We start from the raw sequence: 20,118 nt of genomic DNA, 5'->3' as shown, positions 1-20,118 counted from the left end.
ATAATTTAATATGGCACAATTTCAATTGCTTCTCCATTTGATAAGCTCTCAATTAGCTGTACAACGAGTTGGTTCCACTCAGAGTATGGAAACCAGAAGTTCACACAATATTTCTGTTGGAGTATCTTACCAGGTGGATATCCTAAAACTTGGGACTGTGATTTAAGTTATAGCATTGACACTATTTATTTCCAAGTGTATGTCATTCATAGTTCTCCAACTCTGTATGAAAATTCTTCATCTCCAACATTCTTGCTCAGTAATGCCTCTTTCTGCACAATCTAACTGATCCCTTATTCAACACCTTTTACCATCTCCTTATTTCCTGCTAAACAAACATAAATTTACTCTGAAGTTTGAGGCTTCTGTACTATGTATGACTTCAATGTCATTTTCTAGCCATAGCTCTTATAATTCATCTATTTATATGCAACACTTCTACAATATTAGATTATTTTAATTTGCTCAACACCCAGAAATTTTATGACTCTACTTCTCTTTACAATTGTACATGTCAAAATCCTACTAATTTTTTGAAGTCATTAAATCAAATTGCCATCTCCTTTAGAAAGCTCCTCTTGGTGCTCCCAGTTACATGGGACCACTCCTTGTGAATTCTGGGTTGCATGTGTACTTCCCTGATGTTACTCAGTCTGTTCTATTACGTATTATATTCATGTTCACATGTGACTTTTAAAACAGACTTTGGGAAAAGAGTGACACTTAGTTCATTTTTGAATTCTCAATATGGATTAGCTGAATGTTGCTTAATTTATTCTTGTTACATCAATTTGACTTGCCTTTTTATTTGAAATTTATTAAAGTAATACACAAAAGGAATGGTTAAACAGATATTTTTTATAACCACATGGGAATTTCTATGGTCAAATGATAATTTCTTTTAAAGTCCTACAAATTTCTTGAAATGTCTTTGAGAACTCTTGGAATTAACCTCAGAGTCAGCCTAAAACTCAGAAGATTGATTTTATTTTGTTAATTTAAGCATACAGTGAACCTCTTTCTTGAGCCTTAGGTTTTTCTTACAACTTCTTTCTATCCCTTTTTCTTTTTATTTCTCCATGAAACAAACCTAACCTTTCACATCCAACACTTCAGTTAAGGAGAAAAAGTGTTGGACATGTGCTGAAGTGATACAGAGACAGCAGCAACTGGAGAGGCAGTAAAACTTTGTGGAAAGTTGGAGATTCCTCTCACAAAGAAAATAGGTTGATATAAACCATTTTGTGGGTAGTGAGTGCCTACGTAAAATTAACTGAACCCAGCAGATAAATATTGCAAGTGTTAGATTACAGAATGTTTCAAGTCCATCTATATTAGAAAGTAGTATCATTTCCTAAAATTCAACATCACAGGAAAGATAAGGGAATAAAGACAATATTACTTTGAAAACACAAAAATCATACTTATTTTAGAAAAAAAAAGATCTATGCTAAATGAAATGCAACTATCTAAAAGACTTAATATACTTTTGAAAATTGAGCAATGTAACTACTTTTCTCCCAGCCTACCACTTAAAAGAGCACCACAGCCAATTTGTGTCTGTTGAATGCTTTTGCATCATGAAAAGAAAATAGTTATAATACCTAACATTTATATAACACTTGTTGTGTGCCAGGCATTTTCTTTTTCTCTCTTTCTTTCTCTTTCTTTCTTTCTTTCTTTCTTTCTTTCTTTCTTTCTTTCTTTCTTTCTTTCTTTCTTTCTTTCTTTCTTTCTTTCTTTCTTTTTTTTCTTTCGTAAGCATAGTAACCAATTTAATGTTCAAAACATGCCTCTAAAGTCAGGTCCTATTATCATCAACCCACTTCCCGGATGAGGGACCTAAGGTGGAGAGAGAGAAGAGATAACTTGCAGTGCTGGTTTAAATCTAGCTGACTTCAGAGTCTCATTTTAATGGTCTTTGCTACTACACTGTGCTAACCCCTAAGCCTTAGAAACACTTATGATTTCATTGAGAAAGGCCAACAAAGAAATATTTTCTTTGGGCTGTCTAGCCCTCTTGTGACCCTTCCATTTCTGAAGTTTTCACATGTTACTGACCTCATTTTCTCTGAATGTTCTGAACAAACGAGCCAGTTCTGAGCACCCCAAGATGCTGCCCTGTATCATTGCAATCATCTCCACCGACTCCCTTTGCTTCTAGAAGGTACAGAGAAACTCTGAGCCTTGACAGTGCAGATTTAGGAGCCCGTTGCTCTACCAGGAGAGAGTTCTTTAGAAGGAGCCAAAAAGCTAAGGGGCTTAGATGTTCTTCCCTAAAGCAATGTTAATTCAAAGTTTATTCTGTTTCATTTAGACTTTTCTGTCATTTAAAGTGAAGGCAAAGAACAAAAAACCCCATTTAAAGTGAAGGCAAAGAACAAAAAACCCCTGCATGGATAAGAGGAACAGCAGGAGAGATTTAATTCTCTTCGATTTCAGAGGTAGGATGTTCTGACACATAAAAAAGCAGGTTGGAAGAAAAATGCCCCTGGGTGTGTGTGTGTGGTGGGGGGGGGAATGTCTGGTAGATTATGAAATCACTGGTATGAGAGTTGGAGAGAACCTATTAAATCCTATCATCCGTTCTCATTACACCACTGCCTCTGGTGGGCTCTGAACTGCTCTGACTTGTCTCATTTTAAATAACTCCAGCTACAGGACTTTCTCCTGAGACTCCATTTCCGACCCAACTATTTAAAACCTCCACCTGACATTCAACCTGTTTCACTTTGGTCATTTTCATCCTATTTCCCTAGTTATTTAATCTGCTGGCAAGCTGAAACCATTTTTTCTCCTGTAACGTACTTATATTCTTCAGATATCAGTGGAATTATTTTATCTCTTATTATGATGACATAAAAGTAGAAAAAATATCATTTGAACGTCAAAGATTTCAACTATATAAAAGGTATCTGTCATAGTCAATAGATATAAACGCTTTCTGTACTTTCCTCTAACTACTCTTGTCCAAGTGTGGTAAAGACTTTTTTTTTTATTACAATAAAGACAAAAATATGGTCAAATTATTTGACTGTTTTAGGCCAGGCTTCTTCAGAGAGCTGGGGTGATTATCACTTTGGGGTTAGTCTTTAGCTGTGCAGATTACTAATTTACCCATAGAGGATCAGGCTCTGGGAAGTCACTTGTTCAAAGAAGATTAACTACGTATGGTAGTATGCATGTCATTATTTTCAATACTGAACATGTATGGTGTAATGGGATTGGCCATTTACACAGAACACATTTTTGTTCATAGCTCTACACTGCTAACTAATTAAGCAGAATCCTGTTGTCTTTCCTTTCAGATTATTTCCAGAATCTGACCTCAGTGCATCTGCTCCCACTGATTTGAAAGTCCTGTGGCCTCTTCTCTGGGTGGGGTGATAACTCTCCACTGGTCTCCCTGACAACGTTCCTGCCTTTCCATAAACTATTCTAGCAGCCAGTGTGAATCCTATCACTTCTATGCTCAAGAACCTCCAATAGCTCTTCATTTCACCAAGGAAAAAGCCAAAGCCATAGAAGAGCCATTATTATCTGCACTCTACCGGCCCTGTTTATTCCATGTCAGCCATATTGGCCTCTTGGCTTTTCTTCAAACGGGTCAGGCATGCTCCCTTTAAAGTCTTTGTTCTGCATGTTCCCTCTGTGTAGAATAATCTATGTGGCTGATTCCTTCAATTCTGTAAAGTTTTGATTTAAATGTCACCTTTCAATGGGACCTCATCCGATCATCCTGTTTTAATCTGGAACAGCACCTCAGCAGACTTGCCTTCACCATTGTCCTTACCTAGCTCTATATATTTTCTCAGAGCACTCATTCACTTTTAGCATATCCACAAATTGTAATTACTTGTCATACACATTGCTTAGTTTCTAGTTTTAAGTTTCTTTTTTTCCCCCCTAGAATATATGTTCCATGATTGCAGAAAATCTGGTTTATTTTTGTTCAAAGATAATATTTTGAGTCCCTTGAATAGGTATTGGGGCTCAAAAAACAAACAAACTTCTTGAATAAAGGAGTAGAAGAATTAATCAACTGAGGCTTTTATTGATGACTGTGGAAATAGATTAAAAATAGATCACAAGTAGTCACTTTTTATTAAGCAATGTTTTGATCAAGTTGAAGTAGTGTGATGAACCAAATTTTGTTATTCCAGGTAGACCACTGTCTAAAGGAACAGGATTAGTCAGATACATTTTTGCCCTGGAAAAGTGAATTCTTTGATGTCCTCTTACCAGATGTCATTCACAACTGACATTAAATCAGCTATTTACTTTTCAGGTTATAAAAATGAGAGTATTGATCTCTGTAACAAAAGTGGCCATTGATAATAAATTACAATGCACATGTGCTCAGGTTATTTTTATGTTACAAACAATTTCACGCAGTCAATAATTCACTCAATCAGGAATTGCTTATTGAGTCAAAGTTGTAGATACTCATTCATTAAATTTAAAAATAATTTTACATGTTAATTAGATTCAGATACTGAGACTGCACTAGGAATTCAAAGATGAAGCTTCTTGTTTCTGAAAAGAAGTAACTAAGAAAATATAATACCATGTGGCAGGAAAAATAAAAGAAGTGTTTATAATGTTTAATGGAAAGGAAAATTTCAACTCAGAACTTCTAGACAGATTTTATGGAAGTGGTGATATGAGATCTGTGTTCTCAATGCCTAGAGCCATGTCTGGTTAAAGGAAGATTGCAATGCATTTTTTTGAATTGAACCATATTTTCACCAGTAACCTTTTGACAAGTCATATTGTAGGATGGATTTTGCCTAAGAAAATTATCTAAATGCAGAAATTTCTATTCTGTCCTTTTTGTCATTTTCCTTACTTTACAAGATCCACATTACTTCTAGATTTGGAAACTCCCTGTTCAGTGATTAATTTGGTATTATAAATACATGCTTCCAGGATTTTCATGGGTGGTCTTCCCACTATGATTTCCTTATCTCCTGATAATTCCCCATGATTTCTGTTCTTTTCCATCAACTATTATTGTTTCCAATGTTATTTTCTTACCTGAAATCTAATTCTAATATTCACACAAAAAGTTATTTACAAATTACAATCCTTCCCTCAGGACCATGCCTTAGAATCAGCTCATCCACAGTCCTTTTGGTATGGACGGATGGCTGTGTCTCCACAATTTATATGTTGAAACTCTAATCCCATATGATGATGTTTGGAGGTAGGGTGTTTGGGAGATAATTAGTGACCTTATGAGAAGATATAAGAGAGAGTGCTGACTCTCTGTCTCTCTCCCTCTGTTGTGTGAGGATACAGTGAGAAGACATGGGTCCATGATGAGCTCTCACCAGAATCTGACCATGCTGGCACCCTGACCACAGACTTCCAGTCCCCAAAACTATGAGAAATAAATTATTGTTTAAACGAAGCAGCCTGTGGTATTCCGTCATAGTGGCTTAAACAGACTAAGTCAGCTCCTCAGAAGAAGAAAATCTATCTCTAGATCTTTATTCCAAGATAGCATAATCTTGTATATTGAGAATTCTAAGATAGTCTTTAAAAACTATTGGCATTAATAAACAAGTTCAGCAAAGTTTCAGGGTTCAAGACCAATATACCAAAATCAATTGTATTTCTCTACACCAACAATAAATAATTGGAAAATGAAATTAAGGCAAAGTAGACCATAGTTCAGAAAAGCTAATTGCCTCCTACAAGTCCAATTAATAAATAATAAGTGGCAAATCTAGGATGACAACCCAAGTCTTCTCATCTGTAATGGCCCCTGTGAACTTTTTAATGTTTCATGAATATATAAGGTAAAAAAATATGTTTTTTTAAATACAAACTCTTACTTGCCTATTTGATTAGCATTTTCATTTAAAAGTACTTATTAGCCATGATTATTTTTAAAAAGAAAATCTGAAAAAACTGTTTTGAATTAAACAACAGACAACACATACCATTTTCCTTTTGATTTTTGAATTAAATGTGAATTATACCTGAATCATTGCCGAAAGTATGGTCAAAATTTGGGCCGGTAAAAGGAGGAAAGGTGTTTCCCTGAATCCTTTCCCATTCATTATCATCATTTAGATCCTGGACCCAGAAACAAAAGCCATCTTCAAAATTACAGTTAATTTTCTCATAATCTGTGAATTAAAAAAAAGAAAACACTTCAAATTTATTCCACACTGTGACTAATTGTAATCAATTGCATGAAAATAATCTAGTCTTATACTGTCTTATACACTTATTTTTTTACTTTAATTTTATTTAAATTCAATTAATTAACATATAGTGTATTATTAGTTTCAGAGGTAGAATTTAGTGATTTATCAGTTGCATATAACACCCATTGCTCATTCCATTAAGTGTCTTCCTTAATGCCCATTCACACAGTTACCCCATCCCCCCACTCATCTCCCCTCCGGCAACCCTCAGTTTGTTTTCTACGGTTAGAAGTCTCTTCTGATTTGTCTCCCTCTCTGATTTCATCTTGTTTTATTTTTCTCTCCCTTCCCCTATGCTCCTTTATACACTTATAACTGTCAGGCACACAATCTTTTTTTATTCATCATAATTTTGTTTCATTCCATTTAGTTAAAAAAAAAAACCCAGCTTTTTGTTGTCAACTGTCTTAAATTAACATTCTTCCTATATCCAAGTAGGGCTTTAGCAAAGACAAGCTTCTTATTCTTATTGTTCTTTAAGTTTTACATCTTACCTCTCTTTGTTTACCCACATAAACTTTGTCTCCTATTTTTCTCTCCTCTTTTTACTAAATTTAATACTTGGGTCAAAATTAGGTTGATATGGAATATTCTCAGAATTAGTTTTATGCATATACATATATATGAAACTTTGTAATTTTTGTCAAATTGGTTATTTGATTCTTTTGAAGAATATGAACTATTTTCTAATTTCCCAATTTCTCCAAGTATCAAGTAGAGAGAGCTATACATAAGAGATACTCATAAAGAACTTTCATAATGAGACAAATTATGACCTTGTTCTAAAATTTTAGGTTCTGCTACTTTTAAAGTTCCATTACAATATTGAAGCATCTGAAGATTCAAAGCCTAAAGAATAAACAGTACTTACTATTAAGCTCTGTGCTGTTAAATGCAGTGTATGTTGCATTAAATCCAATATAATCATTTTCATCAGATTCTATAAGAAAGGTGGCAGTAACTTGGTTGGAAAAGATCCTAATTGTGCCAGGATTGGTTTCCCAGAGAGAAGCTACAAAAAAAAAAAAAAAAAAAAAAAAAAAAGAATGACTATTATATGTATATATCTATCTGTTTATTCATCTATTGATTGATCCATCCTCTGTCCATCCATCAATTTGTTTTATCAACTGATCTATCAATCTATCTTATACCATTCAGTTAACTAAAAGCATTAGTTATGACTGATTTTTATAATTGAAATGCCTCTCCTCCTAAGCATTAGAAAACCTCAAATTATTATGCATATTTGTGGTTTGAAAAAGCTCTATTTTTATTTTTAATTATTAGCCACACAACACTATATAGACATATAAAAAGAAAATATGTATTCCTTTATTGAGGCAGTTCCTCTAAGAAACACACAAGCTAAGCAGTTATAAAACTAAAAATTTGGCTCTATCAGGTATTTCTCATGCCATACTAATAATGGTTAAAACTTGGGCTGCAATAATAGAAGCAAGAGTATTTCTTTGCCTGTCTACCCTTATAACTGTAGGACTTCAAAAGAATACTAGGTGAGTGAAAGATTTTTTCCTACGGAACTTTATATTGATTTTATAATTTTTTCTGTCCTGACTCTAAGCCAAATTAGGGATATCTTCCCAGATTTTTTATTCTCAAGGGTTTAAATACACTCTCATAGATTTTGTTTATTTGGATATTTAATTTCTTTATTGATTTTTTATGATAGTTATTTGTGCTTTATTCATATCACTATGCCTGGTGATGCTAAGATTTACTTATGAATTACTGAAAATCTAAGCACATGAAAATAAGTGAGAATAGCATTTAGGCAAATCATGGTATTCAAGGAGTAAAAGAATATGAGGGTAACTTACACCTATCACTTTTGGTAGTTAGCCTCTGTGAATTTTGCTTTCATCATCTATAGAAGTAAAAATTATAAAACACTTACATAATATGGTTTTGGGGAACTTTTATTGAGCTAACTTAAAGTGCTTAGAATACTATTTTGCACATTGCAAGTCATTAGTGTATGCTAAAATTTATTATTAATATCACATTAGCCCTTGGAGAAATTTATATGACTTGGCTTATTTGTTTATTAATGTAAATATTTATGTTGATTATAATTTTAAGGAACTGGATTTATCAACCACAGAAATAAGCAGATTATCAAATGGCTGGCCCATTTATTTTAGCCAAATGTGACTTACTTGATTTCATCTGTTTTATGTATATTCACTATTATATTTGTACTAGGGGCTTTTCTAACACAATGAGTAATTGCATTGTGTTTGAAGTCAGAGAGTCTTTTTTTTTTTAAGATTTTATTTATTTATTTGAGAGAGGGAATATGAGAGAGAGAGAGCATAAGCGGTGGGGGAGAGGGAGAGGGAGATGCAGACTCCCCACTGAGCAAAGAGACCGATGTGGGACTCGATCCCAGGATCCTGGGATCATGACCTGAGCCAAAGGCAGTCACTCAACCGACTGAGCCTCCCAGGTGCCCCGAAGTCAGAGAATCTTAAGTCTGATTTCTGCCTCCAACACTAACTAGCTCTATGGACTTGTAGTCATTTAACCTCTTAGGCCTCATTTCCTTCTCCTGTAATGCATACTTTGCAGGTTTATTGAAAATATAGAATAAGAATATCCACACACAACACCCAGTATAGTGAATGTTACATTAATAGCACCCAATACAAAGTATACATCATATGCTTAACTATTTCTCAAACTGTTTAATCAAAAACACTTATTAGATAGGATTCACTTTTCATTATCACAAGTGCAATTTGAAAGCCAAAATAGTTGAAATAAATGCAGCTTGAAAAATAGGTGTCACTTGTAACCTCATGTCAGCTCTACACTTGACTCTCCCTCCAAAGTGTGAGGAAAACTAGTTATTCCCTGGACTCCATTTTTATATCCTCTTCTTCATCCTTATTTTATTTCCTCTTGGAATTTCACTCTTAATTTGTTGGCTATCATGAATAGGTAGGTCTATGCATTTTGAGACCAGACAGAATAAAGCGGAGTGAACCCATGTATATTAATTCATTCCCCGCTTTCTTTTCAGCTTCTAAGGGTGTCTACATACGTACGGACAGATGGTTATATAAGAGCAATACCACCTACAGCTACCATTTACTGATCTTACATCCTGGGCTAGTCATTGTTTCACCCACTTTACTCGAAATAGCCCTGCGAGAGACTGAGAAGTCAAGTGCATATTGAAAATAGGAAGATATTCTGTGAGTTGCAATGCTAGAGAGAATGAGAACAATGGTTTTCAGGATTTGTCTGAATTTTGCTTTATGGGGAGTAACAGTTAAAGAAAGCATAGTAACCAAAGACATAATTATATTTCTTTGGAAAATTCCACATGATTTTAAAAACCTAAAGTAGAGAAGGATCATGTGAAATCATAACCATTTTATTACTAAGAAGATTGATCACATAGGGCACTAAATTGTTAATTTTTATAATGAGAACCAGTTTTGCTTTTTCCTGTCATTAATATAAAGTTCAAGTCCACATTCAGCTTAAAATCAAAGTGAAAACACATTACTTCAGAGTTTACCACATATTTTCATTTTGATAATGGATTATTTATTTGTTTTAACTTACCTCTTAACATCTTGCTTGTACCCACACCTTCATAAATATTTAATACATCTGTATAATATGTATTAAAATAATCGAAGCTCAGTTTAATGGAGAGTCCTTGATTTACACTAAATTAAAGCAAAAAATAGATTACTACCCTCTTAATAGGTTGTTACAACTCTTTATGCATTCTAAAATTTGAATGTATTTTCTAATTATGATTTAAAAAAAGACATGACATACGATTGACACTCAGTGAATTTTTGAGTATATGATACAGAACTGTTAACTATAAGCACAATGTTACACAGCAGATCTCTAGAACTTTTTCAACTTGCATGACTGAAACACTCTTCCCATGCAACAGTAACTCTCCATTTCACCCTCTCCTTGTCCCTGGAAACCACCATTCTACTCTCTGTCTCTATGAGTTTGAATACTTTAGATGCTTCATATAAACGGAATCCTGCGGTGTCTGTCCTTCTGTGAAAAGCTTATTTCACTTAGCATGATGTCCTCAAAGTTCACCCATGTTGTTGCATATGACAGGATTTCCTTCTTTTAACGGCTGAATAATATTCCATTGTATTTATGTACCACATTTTCTTTATCCATTCATTGGTCAATGGACATTTAGGTTGTTTCCACCTCTTGGCTATTGTGAATAATGCTGTGATGGGAGTGAATATGGGAGTGTGAATATCTCGTAGAGATTCTGATTTCAACTCTTTTGGATAAATACACAGAAACGGGGATTGCTGGATTATATAGTAGTTCCATTTAAAAATTTTGAGGAATCCCTATAGTCCATATTCCACTATTCCATAGTGACCACACCATTTTACATTCCATTAGTGGTATACAGGGTTCCATTTTCTCCATTTCTCCACATCCTCACCAATAGTGATCATTTTCTGTTTTTTCATAATGGCCATTGAGACTTCAATTTGCCTGTCCTTGATGATTATTGATGCTGAGCAACTTTGCAAGTGCCTGTTCACCATTTGTATGCCTTGTTTGGAAAAATATCTACTTGAGATTTTTGCCCATTTTTTAACTGGGTTCTTTGTTCTTTTGCTATGCAGTTGTAAGAGTTGCTTATGTATTTTGGATATTAACCCTTTATCAGGTATAGGGCTTGCAAATATTTTCTTCCATTTCATGGGTTGCCTTTTCACTCTACTGATTGTTTCCTTTTCAGTATAGAAGGTTTTTTAAGGTGATGTAATGCCACTTGTCTACTTTTGCTTTAGCTGCCTGTGCTTTTAGTGTTGTTGAAGACCAATGTTATGAAGATTTCTCCCTATTTTTTTTTCTTTCTGTAGGTGCAGTATGATTGTGTGGTACCTGTTTGATGTGGGTGTGGTGGATTTGTGGTGTGTGTTAATTGTGTGTGTGTTGTTTATGTGTGGGGTGAATATGGTGTTTGTGTTATGTGAGTGGTGTGTGTGTGTGTGTGTGTGTGTGTGTGTGTCTTTGGAAGGGACTGTTTCTTAATTTCTTTTTTTGGATTGTTCATTGTTAGTGTATGGAAACACAACTGATTTTTTACAAGGATTTTTGTATTCTGTAACTTTGTTGAATTTTTTTATTAGTTGTGTGTTTGTGTGTGTGTATGTGTGTGTATTTTGATGATTTTCTACATATAAGATCTTGTCATCTATGGACATATGATGGTAGCCATTTATACAGATCCTGCCTCTGTTAGGTCAGTTCAAGGATGGGCGAGTGAGCCTGCTGGTGAGACCTCTAGGGACTCCAGCATCAAAGCTTAAGGAGACAGAGGAAGAAGAAATGAAGCAAACTTCAGGGGTGATTTCTGTTTTTTAAATTGAAGTTTTGGTGTCTTTAGGCAGGAATATAGTGAGTTTTTCTTCACGTTATATTTTTAAGCTATGAAACCAAAAGATACAAGAGAAGCTCCTTAGGAACTTTTGTTTTCAGGATTCTTTTACTTTTTTAAAATATGAAGTTGAAGGTAGAAGAGAGAAACCGGTGCATATTATTTTCTATTTCTTCTGATTCAGAAAAGCCAACTTATCTGCAATAAAAATGTGGTCTTTTATAAATGTTAAGACTAATTAGAAAATACAGTATCCGTTTTTTATAATATTAGACATGGTATTCTTATGATTTTTTGAAGGGAATGAATATTTTTCTAAATATAATTTATGCATTTTGCATTTTTATATCAATAGTAATCTCTTTTAGAGTCCACTTTTTTGATATATGAATATGGCGCTAAGCCCTTTACATTCACTACTACATTTAATGGTGAATTTGGCTGCTGAATTTAGAGATCTTGAACTCTATGACTGTAGAAATTTTGGGTCAAAGAGATTTAGTGATTTGCCTGAGATCACACATTTTGAATCTGTAGAGAGCAGATTTGAACTCATACAGACTGTCTCCAGTGCTCAGATTCTTAATATTTGACACTCTGCTAAATGTAGTTTTAATATAATTCCAAGGATGGGCTGGTCTAGCCCAAAATATAGTTTAATTGCATTTTAGGCATTTCTCTACTATTTAAATGGTCTTCAAATCTTGTAGGAAACATCATTGTCTTTACCCCCACTTTGATCACCATTAGGAGAAACAAACTATCAAGGACAATGCATCATTATTATAGTAATCAGTTTTGAGAAGAAAACATACTTAGGTTGTTTATATGATTAATTAAATCATAATTTCATCTTGAAGTACAATGTTTAGGGTAATATTTTGGATTCTTTGGGTTTTCAAAATCATTGTTGCACTAATGGATTTCTTCTTTTTCTTTTTTTTAAGATTTTATTTATTTGAGTGTGCATGAGGGAGCAGGAGCACGGGTGGAGGCAGAGGGGGAGTGAGAAGAAGACTCGCCACTGAGCGGGGAGTCTGATGCGGGGCTCAATCCCAGGACCCCAGGATCATGACCTGAGCTGAAGGCAGATGCTTAACCAACTGAGCCACCCAGGTGCCCCTAATGGTGGATTTCTTAAAAATATTTTTTAAATTAAGGATTAAAGAAGGAAGTAAAAAGAATAAAACCATACAAACCCTTAATTAACATAGTGTGATTATTATATAAATGATATTACTATTATGGCAGTCTGTTTTGTTCTGCTTATAAACGTTCCTGTAAATTTGACCGAGCTTTTTTAAGCAGTGGATTTAACAATTAAATTGTTTTATTTGGTATTAATAAAATTCCAAAGATTGTCATGAAGAAGTAATTTAGGATTCATGATCTTTCCATTTTCAGAGGAAGTAATTTAAGATTTTTCTAAAGCTTTCTGCTGACATTTTAAGTAAGGAATAGAATATTTTTCATTTTGCTTATGAACAATGCTAAGAACCATTTATAAATGCTTCTTTTAAAATTTGATGTGATTATATTGGAAACAATATCCCCCAAATTGGTTAATTCTTCACTTGACAAGTGAGCTGCCATTTTTAATACAAAAATCTTGTCTTAGGCACACACGTGACCTGTTGTCTAGAGCATGAAAACAACTTACACATGGTTGAGCTCCAAAACAGAAATTATTTAAAGAGAATGGGACATTCTTCTTTCTCTGAATAATGCCAAGTAAATGTGTTTGTAACAATCTTCCCTTCATATCCCATCTCGTCTCCGGGATATTTCTATGCAAGTAAACCGCACTGTGCATCTTTATGGGACCATTTCTATCATATGGTTGGAAAGAACTTTTTTGGCACTGACTTGTAACCTTCTTTAATCAGCTATTATGTTGATCCCCCTGGTTTTCCAGTGAGTCATCACAATGATTAGAACTATTATGCAGTAAGTTGGATTGGGAAACCATAATCCCATCCAGCTGTTAAGAGAAATGAACTAGGGGCGCCTGGGTGGCTCAGTTGGTTAAGCGACTGCCTTCGGCTCAGGTCATGATCCTGGAGTCCCGGGATCGAGTCCCGCATCGGGCTCCCTGCTCAGCAGGGAGTCTGCTTCTCCCTCTGACCCTCCCCCCTCTCATGCTCTCTCTATCTCATTCTCTCTCTCAAATAAATAAATAAAAAATCTTTAAAAAAAAAAGAAATGAACTAATTAGAATGTCATTTATCAAAGTGTAGTCCATAGAACACTTATTCTGCATGCTTTGTGGAGGAAAACAATCAGTGGCTTAAGATGATTTTTTTCGTTTTTTGAGATTTATATTGCTTGTTAACTTATTTGAAAGTGTGAGAAGTCCTGGACTTAAAAAAAAAAAAGTTGTAATGAGTTTATTTCAGTGTTACTTTTATTTATTTGGGTATGAATTATTTTCCTTTGAAATATTGGGAAAGAACATTGGGTACTACTCCTGTGTGAAAAATGCTTAGATAAACATTAAGGTGGATCAGCCTTCAGCTTGATTATTTGGATCATCACAATGATTGAATTAGTGGATTGAATTAAGAGCTGAATTGAATTAAGATTGAAATACATAGTAACTGATCCCAGTGTTATTCAAGATCTAGCAAACAGGATGTGTATAGTGGGTGTCCCCTCTCTTAATCTGCCATGACTGAATCACATCAGAGGAGATTTTCCTACAGATGCTGACATTATGAGAAAGGAACTCTTCTGTGGCCAGGATGCAAGTGATGGGAATATTATATATTGCAATATACTGATATAAATGCTTGCTGTTCACCTTGGCAGCACTTAATCTGTGCCAATCATAGGGGGAAAAAAAGAACTGCTGCAGAGATCAATGATGGCCCTATTTATTAGACAGTATTATCCACAGCACAGAACACCTTTGTAAAGGTGAAGAATGAGAGAGAAGCTTCTTGGACAAGTTATCAGTTGGGAAGACTTTGCTTCATAGCTAGTGAAAATGATTGTTCAAAAATAGACTACTGAAGGTGGTAGGACGTACTGTATCTGAGAAAGACTTAATGACTTAAAAACAGGGAATAGAAGATGATATATTACCGTATAATCCACTGGCAAACAACACTCGATTTAGAAGGCTTTGGGTAATGAGCAGCCTGAAAGGACCCGGAAGATCCAGTCAACAAAAACCTTCCATCACAAGCTGTAGCTGTGAAAAAAGATGGGAATTCATGTTAGACAAAAACCAATCCTGGAAAATTTTTCTCATATGAAATGGGATTCAAATTGGCTAATGAACACTTCACAGAACATTCATGACTGAATCTGTATGAGGCCATTTTACAAAACTGAAATGATCAAATGCGAGTAGATCAGATCTCATGTTTAAAATCTAGTGTCTATTTTCAAATACGTGTACATAACCCACCATAGATTCCTTTAGAAAAGCATTCTATTTCTAAATACTCATACCTAAGCTGCATTTTTAGTATTTTTTCATATTTTTAAGGAAATAAATGTATTTGAGTTATAAACTTCTAACTTAGACAAATAGCTACTAATTTTTTGGCCTTATTTTCCCCATTAAATTGGAGTCAGGGTAAATTTCAAATATGTGCCTTACATGCTATGTCCTTCTGAAGATGATCAGAATATGGCCAGGAAAATGATATGTGTGCTGCTGGTGGTCTGTGGGGAATTTTTTTTTTTTTTAAAGATTTTATTTATTTATTTGACAGAGAGAGACACAGCGAGAGAGGGAACACAAACAGGGGGAGTGGGAGAGGGAGAAGCAGGCTCCCCGCAGAGCAGGGAGCCCGATGCGGGACTCGATCCCAGGACCCTGGGATCATGACCTGAGCTGAAGGCAGTCGCTTAACCAACTGAGCCACCCAGACGCCCCCTGTGGTGAATTCTATCCACCCAATCTATTCCACCATCTTGTAAACTTCTTGCTTCTTTGGATGAATTTGCTAGCTCAGTATTTTCATTCAATATTCCTGAACATGTCTTTTACTTTTCATGATTCCTCATTTTCCTCTTTTAATTCTTGTAGCAAGTTTACTTCATATAGTTCTCTTTGATGTCATGTATAATCAGTTGTCTTTAACTTATATCTGAATAATTTCCAACTAGTTAAGAATCATACTGAGGGCATGAACCAGGATCCATGCCTCACCACGTTTTGTGTCCCCTTTACAGTTACTATGCATATTATGTGTCAAAAAAATAAAACCCATTTTATTTTCACAATCTTTAATTTTTCTTAGATTATTTTCTATATACTTAGTTACTTGATTCTGTTGACACCATATTCTAAAATAACTACTCCTAGACTGTGTCCTTTTCCTCTGGGCAGGTTGTTAATTCCTTATAGGCCAGAAGCATTGATGGAGGGTAGGGAGATTAAAGAAATTTGTTAAAATTAAATTGCTGCTCTTGGAATCTGAGAGCTAAAATAAGCTAATCCTAAATGGATGGATGGAAAATCCCATGTAACAGTATACAATATTTCTGTCAAGTTATAAAATACATGCTATTATATGACATCTAATGTTTTTTTTTTTAATGTTTTATTTATTTATTCATGAGAGTCAGAGAGAGAGAGAGAGAGAGGCAGAAGCAGAGGGAGAAGCAGGCTCCCCACCCAGCAGGGAGCCCGATGCGGGACTCGATCCCAGGACCCTGGGATCATGACCTGAGCCGAAGGCAGACGCTTAACCATCTGAGCCACCCAGGCGCCCGACATCTAATGTTTTATAAGGACAAAAGAAAAAACTGAAAAAGTGAACAGCATATAGAAATTTTCATAAAACTCTCTTGTTTTTGGTTGGCTTTTTGCTAGTTTTGGTATTTTTTAAAAAGGATAAGAATTGACTTTGTGATTGTAAGACTGTAAGATTGTAAATTGTAAGACTTAAAGTCTATTTAAAAATAATGGCCTAGGAATTCACTACGTTGGATTATGACTTGATGCCTGATTCCCAGCAGAAGACAAAAAACAAAACAACCAATAAACAACAACAAAAACTGAGAACAGAAAAGATAATCCAAGATAAAAGGACTAAGCACTGAAAAATCCATCACAGATTTGGGAGAGGAAGTGGAGAGTATCAGGGCTTGTTGAGAGAACTGAATCTCTTTATGTGTAATACTTCCCCAAACAGATGAGGACAGTTGAGGAGAATTTGTATGATTTGAAGATAAACAGTAAAATATGTGATTTTTTTAATGCAGAATTAAGTAATATCCTAGTTGTAAAAGGAAATCTTTTTTTACCCTCAACTCTCTGCCCACCACAGACCATGCCCCAAGTAAATGGGACAATCAATCCCTTAGCTTCAATGACTGTAAAAGTAAAAATAGTGTCTGCTTATACTTTAGGTGGTATATGGAGCCTTTTAATCTGTTTGTGAAAAAAAAAAAACAAAACAAAACAAAAAAACACAGAAACAAAAAACATGGACTTCAAGATCACAGGCAGTGCAAGAAAGTCTCCTACTCTTGTAAATAGTTTGTATTTAATGAAGTAGAGCAATCAATCCTGCCAGTTATGTCTTAATATTAACTGCTAGCTTTGATGGTGTGTTTACTATGTGCCAGCTACTCTTCTGAAGTTATTATGGATGTATTAATATAATTGTCACAACAATCTTATAAAGTTATAGGTGGGGAAAGTGAGGCACAGAGGGGTTAAGTAACTAGCCAACGTTCTCCTAGCTTATTAGTGACAATTCAAACCAGACAGTCTTACTGCTGAGCATACAAGGCTATCCTGACCGATACCTCAATATATAGAGCTATCATGATGTTATCATCTATTCTATGAACTGAAAAGTGGGGGAGGGAGGAAGGCATGTGTGTGCAGAATTATAAATAAAAGAAGAAACAGGCAATTTTAAATAATTCCATCATTTTCATTGTTCTTAAAATTAGAATAGCTCACACTTGCAATAACATTCTACAACAACTAGGAGGAAGCAAAACTGATAGAGTAAAAAGGGCACAAAACAGGACTGGTTTAAGAATTTATAAAACCAATTTGTAAATCACGTAACATTTCAGTGATTCCTCCCTTCTTCACACCCATTCACTACATCTTTTGGGGGAAGTTTCAACAGGTCTGTGTTGTACAACAAGATTCATAGTTTTCCAAAAACCTGAGTTGTGTCCCTGGTGGCAGGATTGTTGTAGGTTTGTTATACCCTTTTTCAGACCCTTCAGGACATGTCATTAGACTGCACTTTTAAAAATGGAGCCATGTGTACTGATCCTGGCCATTAAACTATTGTGGAAGTAATTGTGTTTATTTCCAGTGGTGATTTCTAAAAAGACCTTCTGTGACATTCTTCCCTTGTCTGTCAGTGGGTTGCAGCGCATCCAGGGGAGGACTGGGGACAGAGGAGACAGAGGGGACAGTGAAGGAACTGGCATCCTGAATACCTAGACAGAATGCATCCCCTTGCCCTCTTCCTTGGACCATGACATGATCAACAAACTGTTATTGTCTTAAATTGCTAAGATTGTTTATCATAGTATTTAGCCGATCCTAAAAAATAGGATCAATTTTTCCAGTTTATCAAGTTGCTGAGTTTTAGTGGGAATGGATAATCTGCACATCAAGTTCTGCTCTAAAGGGCCACTGGGGAATTCTTGCATGTGAGGATAAAAGTATTCTTAAGAAGAATATTCCTGAAGGCATTTAAAATAAAATTACAACAGTATTGAACTACTTATAATAGCGAAATTCAGAATGCCAAAATATTATTATTTCAAGATATAGGCTTGTTCTAGGGGCTTTCTCATACATTCTTTCATTTAATTTCAGGATATTTCTGGAGAACTGAATTTTATGCAAGACAATGAAGAGGGATAGCCTTTCAGAAGGACAGATCTAACCCAGCCATGGATAACTAGGATTACTGGGTGTTCAGGATTATAACTTTTTAGACTGCATAGTGCTTTACAGTGCAACATGAGAAAAAAATCCTGAAGGGGAGATAAACGAGCCTGTCAAATAATATCAGGTACTGAGCTCTCTGAAATGTTGCCTGTAATGGGAGGGGATTCCTAAAAGTTACGCTTTTAGAACCTACTGAGAGCTCCCTCTGCTGGCTGAATATTTACTAGTTGCGTGTTTGTTCAGGTACTTAAAATCTCCAGGATATATAAAACAAACATGATCTATGCCCATCCACCGAGGTCTATCGTGCACGTATATAGAGGCATGCAAATGATCTATGGAGACAGTTGACAACTTCCAAATAGGTCTGAACATTGGTCTAAAGGCTGTGAGTCAGCAGCTTTCCTTCTCACAGGTCAGCTAAAAAGTGAACTTTCCTGCTGATGCCATTCTAATCAGAAGAGAAAAACAATTTAAAGAAGCCTTGGTTCAGCTACAGTCAGCTATAAGTTGTGTAAAACCTAAATAACTAAAGACTAAAAAAGGGAGCTATGTGAGGAAGTCAACATTAGTGTGACTCTATTAATAACACTAGAATTAGAGCTCACAGCTGGAGAAGAGAGAGAGAGAAAACGCGCTCATGCACAAGGGTAGATTTCATACAGAAAAAATAATCTTATATTAATTTTTTTGTGAATGTAGATTAATGGACACAAGCTTTCATGTAGAAATGACATTACTAAAAGTTCAAGTTGGTGCTACGGCGAAGTGCACCGGGCTTTTGGGCTCACCATCTCTAATGATGAATGATGAATAAAACAGCTTACAGGCCAGAATCCTAGCTGGATAAAGACAGATTAATTGATTGATTTGTCCACATTTATTCCACAAAAGCTTTACATTTATTTTCCAAGATAAATACAATGCTAATTTTAGAATACAAATAATGAAGAGAACCAAGAAAAATGAAAAATGAGGATCTAGAGACTTAAGAAAGTTAGTGACATGGATGGTTAGTTGAGACTAAGATTCAATGAACACAAACCTCCATGATATTAAAAACTAAAAATGCAGTTTGATTGTGTCTTTAAAGCAAATTTAAAGAATCAATTCAGTTCTAATACTGAGAGGCTCATGCCATCAATCCATACTGACTCAGAAAAAGAATTCATATAACTTATGTTAGGACAAACTGTCACACTTAACATGATACTTCTATGGTTATTTTTGGAAATGCACTGCTATTTGCTTTACCATGAACATTATTAACTCCATGACAGTAAAGACATTTTCTGATTATTCACCTCATCTTACATATTCCTCCCCACTTAAGTTTATCGATCATCGTTAAATAGGCATAGAGCTATGTGTCTAACTTTGGCATCCATTGTTCTTTTTGAAATATTAAGCAACATCACCCTTATTACCTCATGATGGCACACTTGTATCATATTCTCCCTGAAAAGGTTTTGGAAACTGCCTGAAAACCATAGCAAAAAAGAATGTTGCTTTCTTCTTCTTTGAGTAACTTAGTTATATAAAATAGATTAAAAAATATTCTGTAGCCTGCACTTTCTTCCAATATGCTCTGAGTG

The 20,118-nt window shown here is 35.0% G+C and overlaps 1 protein-coding gene across 1 annotated transcript in view; it reads right to left on the bottom strand.

The window, feature by feature from the left end:
- The window catches only part of TMPRSS15 (transmembrane serine protease 15), a 112,852-nt gene that overhangs the window by 68,009 nt on the left and 24,725 nt on the right, over positions 1 to 20,118 (bottom strand). The window contains exons 8-11 of the mRNA XM_045863647.2: positions 14,722 to 14,830; positions 9,816 to 9,922; positions 7,090 to 7,230; positions 5,988 to 6,137 (exon numbers count right to left, since the gene is read on the bottom strand). Coding sequence (XP_045719603.1) covers positions 5,988 to 6,137; positions 7,090 to 7,230; positions 9,816 to 9,922; positions 14,722 to 14,830 — 507 coding nt within the window. The remainder of the gene's footprint in view (positions 1 to 5,987; positions 6,138 to 7,089; positions 7,231 to 9,815; positions 9,923 to 14,721; positions 14,831 to 20,118) is intronic.

The sequence above is a fragment of the Mirounga angustirostris genome, unplaced genomic scaffold (assembly GCF_029215605.1).
Source record: "Mirounga angustirostris isolate CCGP_5_RB_7025 unplaced genomic scaffold, mMirAng1.0.hap1 SCAF_1, whole genome shotgun sequence".
Lineage (NCBI taxonomy): Eukaryota > Metazoa > Chordata > Mammalia > Carnivora > Phocidae > Mirounga > Mirounga angustirostris.
The sequence above is the reverse complement of the archived record's forward strand: the minus strand, read 5'-3'. Positions and strand labels throughout refer to the sequence as shown.